The sequence below is a fragment of the Colias eurytheme genome, chromosome 1, assembly GCF_061535395.1.
Source record: "Colias eurytheme isolate Ceu_HAF_F1 chromosome 1, ilColEury1 Martin Lab GWU primary, whole genome shotgun sequence".
Classification (NCBI taxonomy): Eukaryota; Metazoa; Arthropoda; class Insecta; order Lepidoptera; family Pieridae; genus Colias; species Colias eurytheme.
Window position 1 is genome coordinate 7886844 of NC_142980.1, and position 17138 is coordinate 7903981.

The window sequence follows — 17138 nt, forward strand, 5'->3', positions numbered from 1 at the left end:
TTGTATACTTTTTAATTAATAAATACATTTTGTTTGGATTCTAATAAATTAAATTTGCAAGTACATAATATTTATATTTTAAAGAATATTCCCTCTACTACCTACTAGAAAAAGCGCAGCGCGCTACCTTTCGCATGTGTCTCTTCGATACTTCTCGGGAATAAATAGTTTGATTTTGAATTTTAATGAGGACATTGTCGATAATAGTTCGATAATGAAAAAAGCACTGCGCTGCGGCATATCTGTACCCACCCGAACATAAAAATTCTCTGCGCTGCGCTCCGCCATATCTGCGCTGGCCCTATTTTTTGTATGTATGCTCGATATGCTCGTTCATAATTTTATAATATAGCGATATTACCTACAACCTACACTATGGAATTTGTAATTGAAAAAAGGCATAAATATGGCATAAATAAAGTATAATCTGTGAGTATAGTGTGTAATATTTTCTATTTTTTTTGAAATTGCTTACACATTTCAACCCACACATGAACGCTGTTTTCAGTGCGTGGAAAACACACTCAACACAGGAGGAAAACGCTGTCAAAAATGTCACATTGTTACTAATTGTCAGATGTCAAATGTCTTGTCAAATGTCAATACTCAATTGTCATTTCCCAGTTCCAAAATTTCTACTTGGTGTATTATTTATATTCATTCAAAAGGTATTTTTTAACAAATAAGAATCGATATTTTCTTTTTCATATAAAATCTATGTGAAAGTTAAATAGTGAGATAAATTGTAAAGGTAGATTCAATTCGTATTATAAACATCGTAGGGAAGGGGCTCAATTTCACTAAATTTTATGCTTATTTAGATAATCACTAATTTTATATAATTTTCGTTAAATTCAGTAGGATCAGACAACACCAGGATGTCAGAGGAAGAAAAGTGGTCAACGGAGGAAAAGAATATTGGTTTGTTTACATATTTATTTATTCCAAAGATAATTTCATAATTCATTCAATGATCAATATTTTTGCATCTTGTTTTTCAGATCTGCATGTATCTCCGAGCTGTTCAAGCTTCGAAGTATTAGATCCACATGATCCAGTCATAAGCCGATTAGCAACACAACTTTTCAAGCGTACCAATGACTACTTGCAGGGGGAAATGTCAGCTGGACAGGTATGTAAATATAAGGTTTATGACTATTTCCTCATTGCGTCAGCCTAATTCTATGTAGTTTTAAAAAATCGATCATGTTTCTTGCCATCTTCAGTCCAGATGTTATCTATTTAATAAAAATGCATCGCTAATTTAAGTAAGCGCAACACTCGAGAATGGCTGAACTAATTTCTTTCTTATAATATTCCTTGAAGTACGAGGATGGTTCTTATGGAGAGAAAACGTACCGTGGGTGAAGTCAGGCCGGACCGCTAGTTATTATATAAACGCAATGAGAATTTTATAATAGCATGTGTCTATATGAGATAAATTATTTTCTGTTAGATGTAAGAGCTTACTTTAAAGACAATTAATAACGGTATGTGCCTCTCCCTTACAAAAGATTGGCATGAATTAGAATCATGAGAATCATTACATAGTGTAAAACAAAGTCGCCTTTTCTGTCCCTATGTCCCTTTGTATGCTTAAATCTTTAAAACCATGCAACGGAATTAGTTCCGTTTTTTTTTATAGATAGAGCGATTCAAGAGGAAGGTTTTAGTACATAATTTATTTGACAAAGCAGGCGAAGCTGCGGGCGGTAAGCTAGTATATAATAATAAAACCATATATTTGACCACTAACTGAATATAAATAGTGAAACGAAAATTACTATTACCCTAATGAATGTTTATTGTTTTTAGGATCACTATGTACTACTTGAAGAGATCAATAGATTGGCTATAACTAAATATGCTGATCTCAAAAATCTTACTGTCAATTTGGCAAAGACTTTGAATGAATACAATGAAATGTGTAAGTTAATATGAATAGTGATTGTTTTTTTGAACATGCTTATTTCAGAATTAACTGAGACCTAATCTTTATCTTTCCTTTTTTATATTGTTGGATATAATGTGATCCCAGAGTGCTATAGGCTATATATTATGTACCACAAGCGTAGCCTGCACTGACAAGTATTATAAAAAACTTGGAAACTCTAGGCATAACAAAATATAGCTTAGGTATGGTCTCTTCTTAGATCTATTTAATATTCATGTTAATCATTTTCTAAATCAATAGGGTTATTTACTGTCTTTAAATGCTAATGTCTTTTAACATAAATTTTAAATTATTTACAGATGAAACGGTCCTCAAACCTCTACTATCGCAAATTGACCATATTGATGCTCAAGTGAGTCAGTTTGAGGCAAGCGCGTATAGCTTGGACAGCTACACAAAGCAATTGAAAGCGAGATTCAAGGAACTAGAAGAAAAGTAGTTAAATAATACTTTATAGAAAGAAAAATTTCACATTAATTAAGATTGTAACTGAGCTGTGTAATGACCAGTTTACATGGCTTTAGCGACTAAGTGCTAAGTGCTTGTTACTAATACTAAGAATCAATGTGTAAACTGAGACATAAGCACTGTTCACTAATACCTTGTACCAGCTCCTATGTGAAAACAGTTAAGTACTTCTTATTGGTCAATATTGGGGCTTAGTGGTGTGACAAGCACTAAGTACTTAGTACTTCCTGTGTCAACCGCCCAGAATTGATAAAGAATCATACAAAATATGTCACTTTGTGACAGAGTTTATTATTATTATAATTGACATTACACAATCTTATGACAAAATTAAAATGGCTGAAGATAATTTGATTTAAATATGTAATTAATTAATATGTAATAAAAATATTGACAAAATTGTTTAATCATACTTAAAAGTAATTGTTTGACATCTCATGAAATATATAAATTTTGTATATTATAGCTTATCAGAATGATTTATTGTAATTTAATAAAAAAATAAATATTCAATTGTTAGAATATTAATAATATAAAGTTGATTCCAATTAAAAGTGTTTTTTTTTAATTTCACACATGTAGTTGAACCAAAAAATATTATTTAAAAATTGTATTATAGTTAGTGCCATCCTTTACTCGGAGAGGTTGAGCATTTCTATGTATTTTAAAGTTCATATGACTGCGCGATGTTCAGTCTCAGATGTTTGGAGCAATTTTCATCTGTAAAATCTCATTCCATTGCACCTTGCGTTATATTTAGGAATCTTTAACTTACTATACTAATTTTTGTGTAAGTTAAGCGTCTCCTCAAGCAAGCTTCTCACATTAAATTAGCTTGTTAGCTCAGCTGAACGGATTTGAATGATATACAGTGCAGTGTGCTTTGTGAGATTTGTCAGCTCCGTCTTGATTTTAACATTATTCTAATGTTTGAATTTTTAACAATATTGTTATGTTAAAATTTTTTACTAAAAAATAAAATTCTACGACTCGGATGGAGCCGGGTCGAGCAACTTATCAATTTTTAAAAAGGACCTAGGTAGTTATATCCTCAATTTTGATTAATGTCGATCTGTTAGGTGTAACTCTGTCATCGAATCCTAACTTCGGTACTTTCATCGAATCCAAAGCTCGATTGGCCGCAAAAAAACTCGGCATTTTATCTAAGGTCAGGCAGTATTTCACACCGGAACAGCTTCTAAGACTATACCAAGCACAAGTTCGATCGTGTGTGGAGTACTGTAGCCATTTATGGGCTGGGTCTGCGAAGACGCATCTGGGAGCATTGGATTCGATGGAAAGACGAGCTGTTGGGCTGATAGCTGACTCGAAATTGACCAAGAGTAAACTTCTTAGTCTTGATCACAGACGTAAGATTGCGTGTCTTTCAGTTTTCTACCGCTTGCACTTTGGTGAATGTTCAGCTGAACTTCACGCTCTCATTCCATCTTCACCGTTTCACCATCGAACATCTATACGTGCCGCAGGCTTCCATCCCTTCGTAGTTAACGTACCATTTATCCGCACAAAACGTTATCAGAAATCGTTCATCAACTTAACTGCAAGGGATTGGAACGCCCTACCCGCTTCCGTCTTCCCAGATAAATACAACTTAAACTCATTCAAGGCAAGAGTGAATAGGTTCTATCTAGGCAGGCATGCCCCTTCATAGACTGCATCACTACTTACCATCAGGTAATGGTGCAGTCAAATGCCTGGCTATTCCTATATATAAAAAAAAATCGTCTTATGGTTAAGGGCAGGCAATTTAAAACATCAAAATAAATTATTTGCAGTCGTTTACGAAGATTATTTACCTTTTATTCCAAGTACCTACACAAGTTTCAAGTGTACCTACTTACATGGGCGTAGCTAGCCATGGGCTCAGGGTGGGGCAAAAATAAAAAAAAATATGTTACTAGCAACTTTATCCTAAGTCTAGTCCCGGTTAATTTTTAGGGCTTCGAACCTTATAAGGAAAAAAACGAACTCTTGAAGCTGTGAAAAAATCATAGTTACAAACCAACGCAATAAAAAAGATACAGCCGTTTGTGTTGCAAATTTTCACACATTTCGACATTTGAAAGGGAATCAAAACCTAAAGGGTTCGCAATTTTTCCTTTATCTGCGCTATAAGACGTTACTTAATACAAAATTTCAAGATTCTGGGTTCACGGGAAGCTTAGGGTCACTTACTGACCATAAAAACACAAAAAAGCTGACAGATACAGGTGGAGTTTTGCTCGCAATCTTAAAGAAAAGTTTTAGGCCGATATCTCGAAAACTATCCACTTTAGAGCAAAAGTTATTTCGACTTTTTTATAGAAAGTAAAATTTTGCATCTTTTACACCCTATAAACTTTTTTGTAAAACTTACTGTTTACGATTTATGGCCCATTTAATGAACCGGTTTATCGTTTTTGGTTAATAAATAACAAATGCATCTACCCATTTTTAGTGCCATAGTTTTTGAGTTGTAATCCGTTTAATGTAGAAATGTCGGCGCTCGGCGGGTGACGCGGGAGCCTTAAAGTTTTTTTTAAAAGGATGTAATGAAGACGAAGAAGATATATCCAATGCAAGTGGATTTTTGATAAAATTTAGATATTTTTTTATAGAAAAATGATTTTTATCACACATTTTTCTAAATATACTCTTTTCGTTTACTTGTATTTTATTTTTGCATCAGAAGATAAAATAATATACTCAATATTATTTAGTTGTACGAAATATAATAAAATGAAATATTTTAAAAGTCTATTACTATTGCAGTTGAGGAAATAAACTATTAATTTTGAAGTACTACAGGACATCATTTTTAATAAGTTTGTTGAATTTGTAGCATTATATGGTATGCATACCTTGAAATTCTCCATTTTAAGCCCGGTAATTCAACATTGAACGTATTAAATAACTCAAAAATTGTGGGCATTAGAAATAAAACCGGCAAAGTGCGAGTCTGACTCGCGCACCGAGGGCTCCGAACAAACCTACTTTTTATTATGTTGTAACTCTAAAATGTATGTTTTAGCAATTTTTTCTTTCTCTGTGCTATAAGACATTGCTTTTTACCAAATTTCAAGACTGTGTTCACGGGAAGGTGTAGGTTTTGATTCCCTTGCGTATGTCGAAATTTGCGATAATTTGCAGCATAAAACGGCTGTATCTTTTGATTGCGTTGGCTTTCACAGCTTCAAGGGACCGTAGACTTGAGTATTCGATATAAATTTCAGCTTGATACCTGCACGCTTTCTGGAGAAAAAGGGTGTTTACAGTCAGACAGACAGACGGACAACATAGTGATCCTATAAGGGTTCCGTTTTCTCCTTTTGAGGTTCGGAACTCTAAAAAAAAGTTTCAAACAAAAGTTGTAGAGAATAGAGTGATCTTAAAAAATGGATAGATGTATTTTATTGATTAATCTAATATTTTAAGAATTATTAGCCAAAAACGATAAAACGTTTCATTAAATGGGCCATAAATAGTAAACGCTTCGTTTTACAAAAAAGATTTACAAGGAATAATAGATGCGAAATATTACTTTCTACAAAAAAGTCATAATAACTTTTGCCTTTAAGTGGATAGTTTTCGAGATATCGGCCAAAAACACACAAACGAAAAATAAAAGGATTACGTTTGTTTACGCATGGGGTCGGGCGCAAGTTATTTGTTTAGATAGCATTTTTTTGTGTGACGACTTTCGAGAGTGAATTTTCTTACGGATACTAAGTTTTGTAGTCAGTAGGTACTTAGATAATTTAATTTAATTTTTTAGATTTGGTTAGGTACTTTCCAGGCCAGAGCCAGGGTGGGGCAAGTGCCCCACCCTGCCCCACCGTGGCTACGCCCATGCCTACTTACTTACTCATAGCTGAATGATATGACACACCTTACACTTGATCCATTGAAATGTTACATTTTTTAGGCCTGACCATGAGTTTTTTAGAGGACGCAATTTTATTTTTTTGATGTGTGAAAAAATGTTGTAAATAAAAGTTGTTCTACGAAAAACAATCTACAAAAATGGTCTGATATAATTTCTTCGTAAACTTATAAAAAAAAGTTTTATTCAAAAATATAAACATCTCTAATTTCTGAACATTTTCGCTTATAACTTTATTGTTTATAGTTCTACGACAAAAAGTTACTGAACCTAAGTTGTAGAGAATTTAATTTGCAACGAATAATGTCAACATTGTTTTATTATCAGATAAATAGTTTAAGAGATATATCGTAAAAACCATTTCAACCGCTATTTTCAAGATGGCGGCCGTGGGACAAGGGTGGCGACCCCACAAACTTGGTGATAGCTTCACACTGACCCCCCCTACACATAAAAAAAAATAAAATTGCGTCCTCTAAAAAATGCGACCCCAAATGTAACTTTTCAATGGACCAACTACCTATTGAACGTTTTGATTAAAATTGCACAGTGCACTTTGTGTTGCCAGTATTCATGTGAGTAGAGGATTAATATAAGGGTGGATATACTAAAGTATTTGATTGAGCATTTTCTATGTAATGTAACATGCCTATGTTCGCCGCATGGTTTCGCGTAACATGGGCGTAGTTACCTTATCATTTCGTTTTTGTACCTTGTTCATTCTAGGTTGAAATGTTGATTGTGTGTAATACTGCATTTGCCTTGATGAATTGTATTAAAAGTAAAAGTGAAATTGAAGATGGCGGAAAATTATGAATATTTACAAAATATCATTATAGAATCGTGTCACATGCGTGTCACCCTCGTTCGTAATTCTAGGTACTCGGTAAAATGTTTCATCATCTTTTGTTGGTTCTAAAAGCAGGTTATTTACAAAAACGTTGAACGTTATATAGCGGTTCCATATAATTCCAAAAGAGGGCTGCTCAAAGTCTCTATCAGCATGCTAAAGCTCATATAACCGTAACTAGCGCGTAGCTCTAAAGGAATAAGGGATTAGGTAAGGATTGACGGTACGTGCAAGCCCTTTCATAATGTTGTGTCCACAGATCTAGTACCACTAGATTCAGAACATGCGTGGCCACCTCAGTGCATTTCGCTCTATCTTCGAGTGTTGCCATTTTATAAACTTTCCTGCATTTTAGGGAAAATTTTCATTAAAAATACGTCCTCAAATTCACTCTTACATTAATTATTTATTACAATTCAGTGTAATAAATAAATAATGTTAGGTGAATTTGAGGACGTATTTTCAATGAAAATTTACCTTTGTAGTTTTTATATACATAATATACATTCGAGAAGGGAAGACCACAAATAAAGGAATATTAAATTCAGATACAGTTTCAATGTGTTTTATTATCATAGGTTATTTTACACATGTATAAATTTCTGTGCTAAGGGCCGATTACAAATATTGGAACATAAAAATCAAGTAGGTACAAAATCTACGTAGCCCGATGTCGAATGTTTTTCGTACGTAAATGTACGCTTTTGGGCTTATGAAATTTAGACATAAGGAAAAGTTGCGTAATTGGCTTGAATATCGTTTCCTTGAGTTTTAGAAAATCTTTATTTCCGTTTTCGATGCTGCGGAGAACTTCTGTTTCTTCCATATTTATAAGCATTTAACAAGCAATTTCTTAAGACGATTAGCTGATATCTGTTTTTGCTTCTGCAACTGAAAAAATAAATTTTAGAATATAAAATATTTTTTGTGTCAAGGCCATTATATTAATTATTTTAATACCAATGTATTGGTATCAAAGTATAACATTAATATACATATATAGCAAATAATTAGAAATAACAATACTTCAATATATTAAATTTGAAACTATGGCATCAAAACAACTCTGCTTTTAGAAATAAAAACATTTTTAAAGAGAAATGCTAACAATTAATGGCAAATAAAATGGAATTAATGCTTAATTTACTCCGGTTATAAATTTTTATCCATTATTAACTTTGTTTTACCAAATAACTTGTTATTTTTATTAATAAAGATGTATTTTTTTAGTACAAACCAGTTTTCGAGTTTTAGCACCTGGGGACACATTTTAATCATTTGATTTCTGTCTATTCCTTTTAACTCCTCTATAGCTCGTTGATGGTTTTGGAATTTGGATCATCATTTTGTGTTGCCGATACTGACTGCACAGATTCAAACTAAAAAATATAAATTCTTAGATTTATATTTTACTTTTATTTTACTAGAGAGTTAATGTAAAAAGCAATTTAATATGTAACAAAGTTTAATAAACGCATATGAAAATAATCTATCTTAGGGTTATAGGGAAATCTAACAAGGAATTTGATTGTGATTTAAAATCAACTTCTTAAAATGTAGATAAGTAATTACATTCATGCTGATTGTTTGACTCAAGGAGATATTATTTAGGTTTGCAAACAAAAAAATTGCGTTAAAATTCTTTGAACATATTCTCGCTTTTTAGATGGTACCCAATTTTACCGACTAGCATCAATCCATATATACAAATGCCATTATACGTTGGAAAACTATGGGACAAACATTTTTTTGCAATTTTGTGGACTTTTTTTCCCATTTGCAGGCAACATTGTGATTGAGGTTATCTTACACTTAAAAGCTAAAATTACCACGAAATATTAACAATAAGAATGATCAGTTGATAGGAAACAGTCAATTATAATGATTCTGATATTATGTATCTTTATTTAATTGTTTACTTACGAATGAAATGAAATTCCATCGGCGTTTGTTTCCATGCGGCTGTTATAGCCTAATACGCTGCAACCACCCATAATTATAAACACTCAGTACACGTAGTACATTCAGAACACTTTTATAATTAACTTCAAAATGTATTTATCACCAAAAAGAACATTAGACACAAGAAAACTAATTAAATATCAGATCTGCTTTGTTTGTTTGGCCCAGGTTTGACAGGGGCCAAACAAAAAAGTGGCCACGCAGATAAGGACAAAAAAAACGTATCTACATCCCCTTCACTCACATAATGTAAGCGTAGCTATCTATCTCTTTTCACCATAGCATTGCATATCTACTGGTACTTAATCTGTGGTTGTGTCATTATTAGTGCATTTCAAATAGTCACAAATAAAAAATGAGATAAACAAAATTTCAGAATTTGAAAGGAAACACGTTTGTTTTATTTTTTAAGTTTTTATAACAAGTATTAGTTCCAATAAAATTTTACAAGTTCCTTTTGTACAAGTACGGGATAATCTCCGTGACGAAACTTAAAAAAATTCAGATAATCGTGGCAATAACTGTGGATAGTGCTTTAGAAGATTTTTTTAGGGTTTAATTTTCTAGCGAATGGGGCTTGGCTCCCGTAAGATCTGTCAATCCGTGCATCCTGCGCCGTTACGCGACTGACTACAGCTTTCTTCAGTAGGCAAAGTATAGCACGATGGCTACGAGCTTGGGTCTTTTAGAATTTTTTTATTCAAAATCACTCTAATCATAACAATAATTTTGGTAAATTGTAAAAATGTTTCAAAATATAATCTAATTGACGTTTTGTTACAATCCCCAGTTAGGTACTTTATATATAAGTTTTCAGTCGCATTCATTAACATACCTATTATAAGTTTTTTGATGACATGAATACCTAATAGGTATAATATTATTGCGTAACAATTTGTTTTTTTACATTACTATTTACCAAGACTAACGTGACTCACTTCCCAATTCCCATACTAAATCATTTTTAAATACTTTCTAGACTTATCCTCGGAGATATCTTTAAACAATAGAAACATAAACATAAGTAGATAATTATTCTAGAAGATCCAAGCTAAACTATACCTATAAGTAAATTACTAATAAACTAATTCCAAAACAAAACCTTAAGGTGTTCCCGCTTTCGTTTGGTATGTTTCAACGAGATCACTTAATTTAAGGTCTGATACACAAGGTTCATTTTCATTCAAAAGCGTAACTTTAAACTAAATTTAATAAATAAATAAAATAACCTTAAAATACCCTTACATAATATGATATTGCGTAGGAACACTTTCTTTTCGTTACAAAATAACAGTAGGTAGGCAAAGTTTAGTTTTTCTACACATAATTCAATAACACTTATAAAATATAAATTTGTGCAAATCTGTAAATTATGGACATTTTTGATGAATAATTTAGATATTTAAGTTATATTGTGCGTAAAAAGCAGATGGTTTAACTTTGTCATAAATGAGTTTGTGCGCTATGCAATGATATAGGTAGATAACATTAAAATAATACGATAATTTCTGAAAAAAATATTTGCCTGCTTTAACCCAATGCATTTTTAGGATGGGCTATTATTGGACCTTATTCAAATAATAAATAACTAAGTATTAAGTATATTTTATAAATGCATAATATAAGATAGAAATATGAAGTACATATACATAAACATATTAGGAAGTCATTTTATAAAATAAAATGCTAACGGACTATATACATTCCCTTTTTTTACAGCTTTTACTATTGAAATAATTATTTACATCGCAAATATCGATCAGTCATCGTAAGGACGCATGTCTAGTTACACATTTTAGGCCGTGTTACCTTTACCGATCACGACAGGCTAGCCACTAGCCAGCCTTCAAGTCTCTTGAATTGAGCAGTTACGAGATACACGGATAGACAGACGTCGACTACAACCCTGTAGTAACTAGTGAACCCTAGCTAATAAATAATTAAACATTTTCGTCTTCTAGGGGCGTACTAGGTTTAAAAGCTTTACATTCTTAAAAGTTTTCACAATTTGTATAACTTACCATACTCTATTTTCCTCAATCGAAATTAATACGATTTTTTATTATTACCTCTTAATACTACAACTTAAAAAATCTACTTGCACGTGGTAATATAATTAAACAAATTAACATTAATAATTGCGCATAATGTTGAACTCAACGATAGATACAGAACATAATATAAAAAAATATTTTTCTATGATCAATTCCCGCAACTGCTATAAATAATATCTCCCGACCGGAATAATATTTTATTTATACTGTTAATACAATATTTATAATTATGTTCGCCATTTTAGATATGACATTAATTTACCATTAAGTATAACAATAATAATCATGAGCAAAAGAGAATAAAAACTTTCGTAAAATAATACATATCATTTATAAAAATCAACAATAAAATAGAGTCACAGCATGTAAATATCTTTGTTAGAACATTTCAGTGACAATCATATTAATTTATCGTTTCTGTAAGCACTAGAGCATCGGTACTATTGGAGGCGAAATACGAGATACCTATTGGAACCTGTATTCTTGGTACTTTCCACGTACACAAATTATATTTATCAAGTATTTAATCAGTGCACTTCTGAGAAATGTTTAAAAGTGATCTTTACCGACCTAAAACAGGTACTTAGCTTACATTTTGTCGGTAGCTAATTAAAAGTTCGAGGCTTAGCTACACGCTGCAAGCCGTCGAAACTTATTGACTTTATAGATCACTGACGGGAAATTTTAATTAACCAGCTCTAATAAATAGGTGTAGGTAGGTATATTATACTAAATAGCTATTTTTCAGGAAGAATATCAGTATTTTAACCCCGATGTGATATTATCTGAATATTTATCTCGTATTTCTTTCTTAAATTACGGTAAAGTGACTTATAGATAAGTAGTAAACAGGATGAATTTAACATTAAAGTAAGTAAAAAAACAATAATTTCGGAAATCATACTGTTAATAGTATTTGTTTTTTAATTTAATTTAGCCCTATTTGCACTTGACATGTGATAATTGCAGAAATAAATGTCATTATATTTCATATGTTATTTTTATTAAGTATATCCTATAATAATATTCAAGAGTATGTACATTGTACATTCTGTTTACATTATAGTATTGAACGTACCGAAAATACTGTGGCTGCAAAACAGTACCGACACCGGTCCCTTGGCAGTAACCGGGATGCATGCTCTAGTAAGCACATGTACTCGTCGTACCCATTTTACATTATAATTTGTTTATTTTTACTTTTTGAATTTCTTGGCATAATAATACCTATGACATCTTACGCGTTGTTGCATACCCGAATAAAAATTTTACAATCAATACAATCATAATTTTTATGTATAGTCTCGTTGATAATCAGCTTTTTATTTAAATAAATCCTTTTTTAATAATTCCAAAGATAGTGTGATTTTCCAACCGCACTGTATATCCAAAATCAACATTTTAAAATAATATCAGAAGATGACTTCGTAGATTGTAACCGTCTGAACACTTATCTTTTCAAATATCACCTATCTTTCTATCTTGTCAAAATTTTCAATTTTATCTAGTCTTCATTTATAGTAAAATTTCTTGAAGATCTAATTAAAATGGGTACAAGAAACCGATGGCACTTTACATGGTACCTAGGTATGCATTTCATAAATTATGTCATAAAATGACAGACTAAAGAACTAGGTATGTTAACTTTACGCCGTGACTTATAGACTAGCTTCGTTTTATTAACCTAATCACATCAATTTAGAACATTTGTTGTGTGGTAGTGATAGAGGCACGGCCCACCGCTTGCCGCTTGAGTCCATGAAACAAGAAGTTGGCGGCGGCCTTGATCGGCGCAACTAGAGGTGCACGCGCAGCGGTCTCCCATTGTCAGACGTTGCCGGTGGCAGGGAACCTCGGGGGCGGCAGTGGCGGGGGGGGCCGCCCCGCCTCCCCCCCAGCCGACGACTGCTCCGACACTGCAAACCGACACGCGCTATGAGCTTCCTACCAGATTGTGTGCAGGTGAACCGCCGAAGCACGGCCCAGCGCCCAGCACTATCATTTTCACTACTTTTTCAAACTAGTTCTAACCCCTTAATATCATATAGTTACTGAAAGGCTAAAGCTATGTTATAAATCGTAATGTTCATGAATCTCAGATATTATATTCAAAATACATACTTAGTTTTCGAACCGAATACGACGGTTTTAATTTGTAAAAAAAGAAACAAAGAAGTAAACAACATGCATCGGAACACAATCCTTATTCAAACATCATCATGAAACATCGTTTGGCCTTATGTTATGATCAAATCCAAACAAAAGGGAACGAGGCAAATCTGTAATTAGTGAAAAGCATGAAGTGCACAGAATTATTCAAATATTGAATCGGTGCTTTAATGTAGGTATGATGTTGATGATTATAATTTATAATTACCTAATTGCTGACAGGTAAAATTATATCAAAATGAATTTTATAGCGTCAACAATAGAAGTAAAAGTGGTCTGTATGGGGTACGATAGCTACGGTAGTACTGGAGTAGTTTTCAGTTCGCAGTAGACCAACTGGCGAAGTAAAGGATAGTTAGTCTATAAGTGGTTCTCACGTGAATCATGTTTTTCGTCGACGGGGGCTGGTGGCGGAGGCGGCGGCAACTGTTGTTCCAATGCGTTCACGCAATTCATCATGCTTCCATAGAGCCGGCTGTCGCGGAAACTGTCCCTGTACACACACCCATCACGGTCACACCCACGACGACCTATCCGCTAACTACTTTATACGTATATCACACAAAGATACTAAGTTGTATGGATCCGTCTCAAAATTGTTCTTGTTACATAATTTCACACGGAGCCCTCAGTTCATTTATGTACCTAATGTAATAAAATATGTACCTACATTTTACTTAAGGGGCTGAAAACACCAAATTGAACTTATTTGAGCAGTTTTTTAAGCAAAGATATTATTCTAGCCCATCAAAAAAATATAAGTATGTTAATATTCATCATATTTCGAAGAACGTGGACGGACTCTATACATAATTGGACGAAATCGGCTTGATAGAAAATAATTGCAAAGATTGGTCTTAAAATCATCATTAAACGATTCTATGTCTTTATTTTTTTGACGTCTGTGTGTCTGCAATTTAAAACACGAAGTCAACATATTTATACCTGAAACCTCTGCTGAAACTCTAACGAGTCATATTTCGCATATGACCCACACTTTTCGTTAAATCACATATTTTCTTATTATTTTCTTCTACGACCTGGTCCCGCCAAGTAACAGTGATATTGCGCTCTCGTTTGCGCACACTGTCCAATTGTGTGGGAGTATAGTAGAGCGCAATCACTTTTAAATTTGGTCTTGTCAGCCCCTTAACTGTAAATTCTTTATATAACATTTGTATCAAAAAATTGTGGTGTCTATTAAAACCCAACAATTGTATTATAAGAAAGATATGTTATTTTAAAATAAAGCTTATCCTTTCAAATAATAAATGTATTTTGAAACCCGAAATAAATATACCTTTTATGTCTCTTATTGAACGTACCTAACTAAAGATTATTTTTTATTTCTCATGTAATAAATTACATGCACCTGTCTGTTCTACTTAGTTATAGGTATGCATGATTTGAATTTTAGTGTTAGATAGGTCAGTAATCGATCGGAAATAAACAGCTCTTTATACTTTATGTTCCCCAGCTTCGGTCTATAAAACTGGGAAGGTAATGTCAATTAAAATACACATAATAATATTCACATTAGATGAACACCACACGTGCAACGCGTGCGCATGGGTATGGTTTCATGATGCCGTGCCGCATAAATTGGACATGAAGTGTAAAGACATCAATGTAGGTGATGTTGAGTGACGAACACAGGATGTGCACGTTACAAACTATTTAAAAAATTTAAATCAATCCAGTCCTAACGACACTTACCTGCCGTTCGAATTCCGGAACAATGCCAAAATTTCCTCAAAGGTCTTATTTTTTGTTTCAGGAACTTTTTTATACGTAAATATCCAAAAAATTGCAAGGAATACACTAAAAGGCAGGAATGTATAGTTTTCCAGTAGAGCCTGTAAGTAAATGGTTAGAATATGGGTTAAAATTATCTTATATGATAAAGTATAAAAATTCTCCAGATATATATTCCATCACCTTCATGCTGGGAAAGCCGATCCCAACCACGAAATTGGCCATCCAATTAACTAAAACGGCGATGGCCATCGCGCTCGGCCGTGGCCCTTGTGAGAAAAGTTCGGCAGTGATCAACCAGGGTATGGAGCCGGGGCCCACAGCGAAAAACACTACGAAGCTCAGCGTCGACACCACGGACAGGTAACTCATCCAGTCTATCATTTCCTGCACATAGCCGAAAAACTCCTATCAGGGGATAGCATAATAGTTCTTTCCTGTAACCGACCGGGGCCGAAAATGATACCTAAAGGTAAATGTTACCACACACTTGTCTGTCTGTGTATGTCTGTTCTAAGTTCAATTATAGTTTGACTGATTTGATGCGGTGTTATCACAGAGTGCTAATAGAGCTGTGAAAAAAGGTAAAAAATGTTTTGAAGAAGCGAATTCCAGAAAGGATAAATATTGTGCTATTATTTAGCTGAGTGAAATAAACCCGTTTAATCTATTGGCTGTATTGCGTTTGCTATAGTGAGTGCTTTCTGCTTTTGAGCAGCTTTGTGTGGGAATCTATCCTCGAGAGTCGCGTGCGCAAGAGCTCTTCGTGATTTCATTTTATCTCTGATTAATTTTTGTCATTGTTGTTTGTGTTGTGAATAAAAACGTGTTTGGTGCTTGCTGTATGAATGATGTACCTAACATTATTATTTGTCAAATGTTTTATATATACAACGCTTTCCTAAGGAGAGTCCGGTTTCGGAAACAGGAAAGTCGCAGTAGGGGGGAGGGGGGAACTACTGCAAAGCAAAAGCAAAAAAACATGTATATTGAAATGATAAACACATGGTACCTATATTCGAACGAACATGCTACAATGAACTTATGGATTAGTAAGAAGAAATAATAAATTTATGGATACTTTGAAGTTCTAAAACTATGTATTGAAAATAATTAAAAAGACTTGAGATATGAGAGATTTAATAAGGAAAAATAAGTTTTGATTAAAAAAAGAGGAAGATATATGAATGGTAAATCGGTTTTGATGGTATTGCAATAAAAAATAATTGATATATTTAAATTGTAAAATAGATGAAAGCCATGTTCAAATAAGCGTGCTAAGCAGAAATTAGTCTACGGTGAAAAAGGAGTTGGATGTTTGACACTTTATTTATGTAATATTATGATTTTAAAATATATTTCAATAAAAGTGTCTAAAAACCAATTCCGTTCTTAAACTAAATCATATAATAATATTATAGAATATTAGAGCTCCTGTCTGGGTTATTTTTTTAATTGTAATTTTAATGTTATTTTGTCAATATTGTTATTGTTTTAAATAAGTAAATTATTTTAATTAAAGTTACTTTTCACACCCAGACAGGTGTCATATCAAATTCAGCCGATATCTAACATGCCCTGGCAACTAACAATTCATAAACGAATATACGGACGATATTTTCATCTCATGCTCAAGAAAAAATTGTATTTTATTTTGAAGTATGTGATTTTAGAGGTATCACATTGAAAAAAAGATTTTTTGCTTTAAAGAATCACAGTTAACTAAGCATTGTCTGTCTTACAAAATTTTGCATACCTATTTTTTTAAATAAAGGTATATCTTCCGTAGTCGCATATCTACTATGATTGAACCTCGACCCGAGCAAATAAACTTTCCATCAAAAATTCTAGTTAAACCGAGAAGTGAGTGTTTTCATAACTCTTCAAATAAAGTTTTAATTGAACCCATGAAATAGGTTTCTAGTGGTTCGTCGATAGTTGACGGCTCATTTTGCTTATTCGGAAATAATCGACGTAACCTTTCTTAGTACTTATATCCGATATAAGTCAACATTCGTCAGGTGACGTTGCATGTTAGATATC

General features: G+C 33.0%; 2 protein-coding genes and 1 long non-coding RNA gene across 6 annotated transcripts in view; 1 reads left to right on the forward strand and 2 right to left on the reverse strand.

Moving 5' to 3' along the window:
• Positions 1–580: 580 nt before the first annotated feature.
• Blos2 (biogenesis of lysosome-related organelles complex 1 subunit 2) lies at positions 581–2970 on the forward strand. Of its 4 annotated transcripts, none has more exons than XM_090110304.1 (5): positions 581–665; positions 857–921; positions 1002–1132; positions 1816–1927; positions 2254–2970. In XM_090110304.1, the coding sequence occupies exons 2-5, from the start codon at positions 879–881 to the stop codon at positions 2391–2393; spliced, it is 426 nt and encodes a 141-aa protein (XP_089966430.1). In that variant the 5' UTR covers positions 581–665; positions 857–878; the 3' UTR covers positions 2394–2970. The 4 variants fall into 4 exon arrangements, with proteins under 4 accessions (XP_089966430.1, XP_089966319.1, XP_089966499.1 ...); XM_090110193.1 differs by having other exon boundaries at positions 604–668; positions 859–921; XM_090110373.1 differs by having other exon boundaries at positions 611–668; positions 862–921.
• A 4736-nt stretch (positions 2971–7706) lies between these two features.
• Positions 7707–8661, reverse strand: LOC149911115 (uncharacterized). Its single transcript, XR_016457562.1, has 2 exons — positions 8393–8661; positions 7707–8046 (listed from the first exon to the last, which is right to left on the reverse strand). It is a non-coding gene; the product is annotated as an uncharacterized LOC149911115 (long non-coding RNA).
• A 4222-nt stretch (positions 8662–12883) lies between these two features.
• Positions 12884–17138, reverse strand: part of Glut1 (Glucose transporter 1) — a 41463-nt gene continuing 37208 nt past the window's right edge. Inside the window, exons 14-17 of the mRNA XM_090102948.1 lie at positions 15279–15503; positions 15057–15196; positions 13718–13833; positions 12884–13087 (exon numbers count right to left, since the gene is read on the reverse strand). Coding sequence (XP_089959074.1) covers positions 12999–13087; positions 13718–13833; positions 15057–15196; positions 15279–15503 — 570 coding nt within the window. The 3' untranslated portion in view covers positions 12884–12998. The remainder of the gene's footprint in view (positions 13088–13717; positions 13834–15056; positions 15197–15278; positions 15504–17138) is intronic.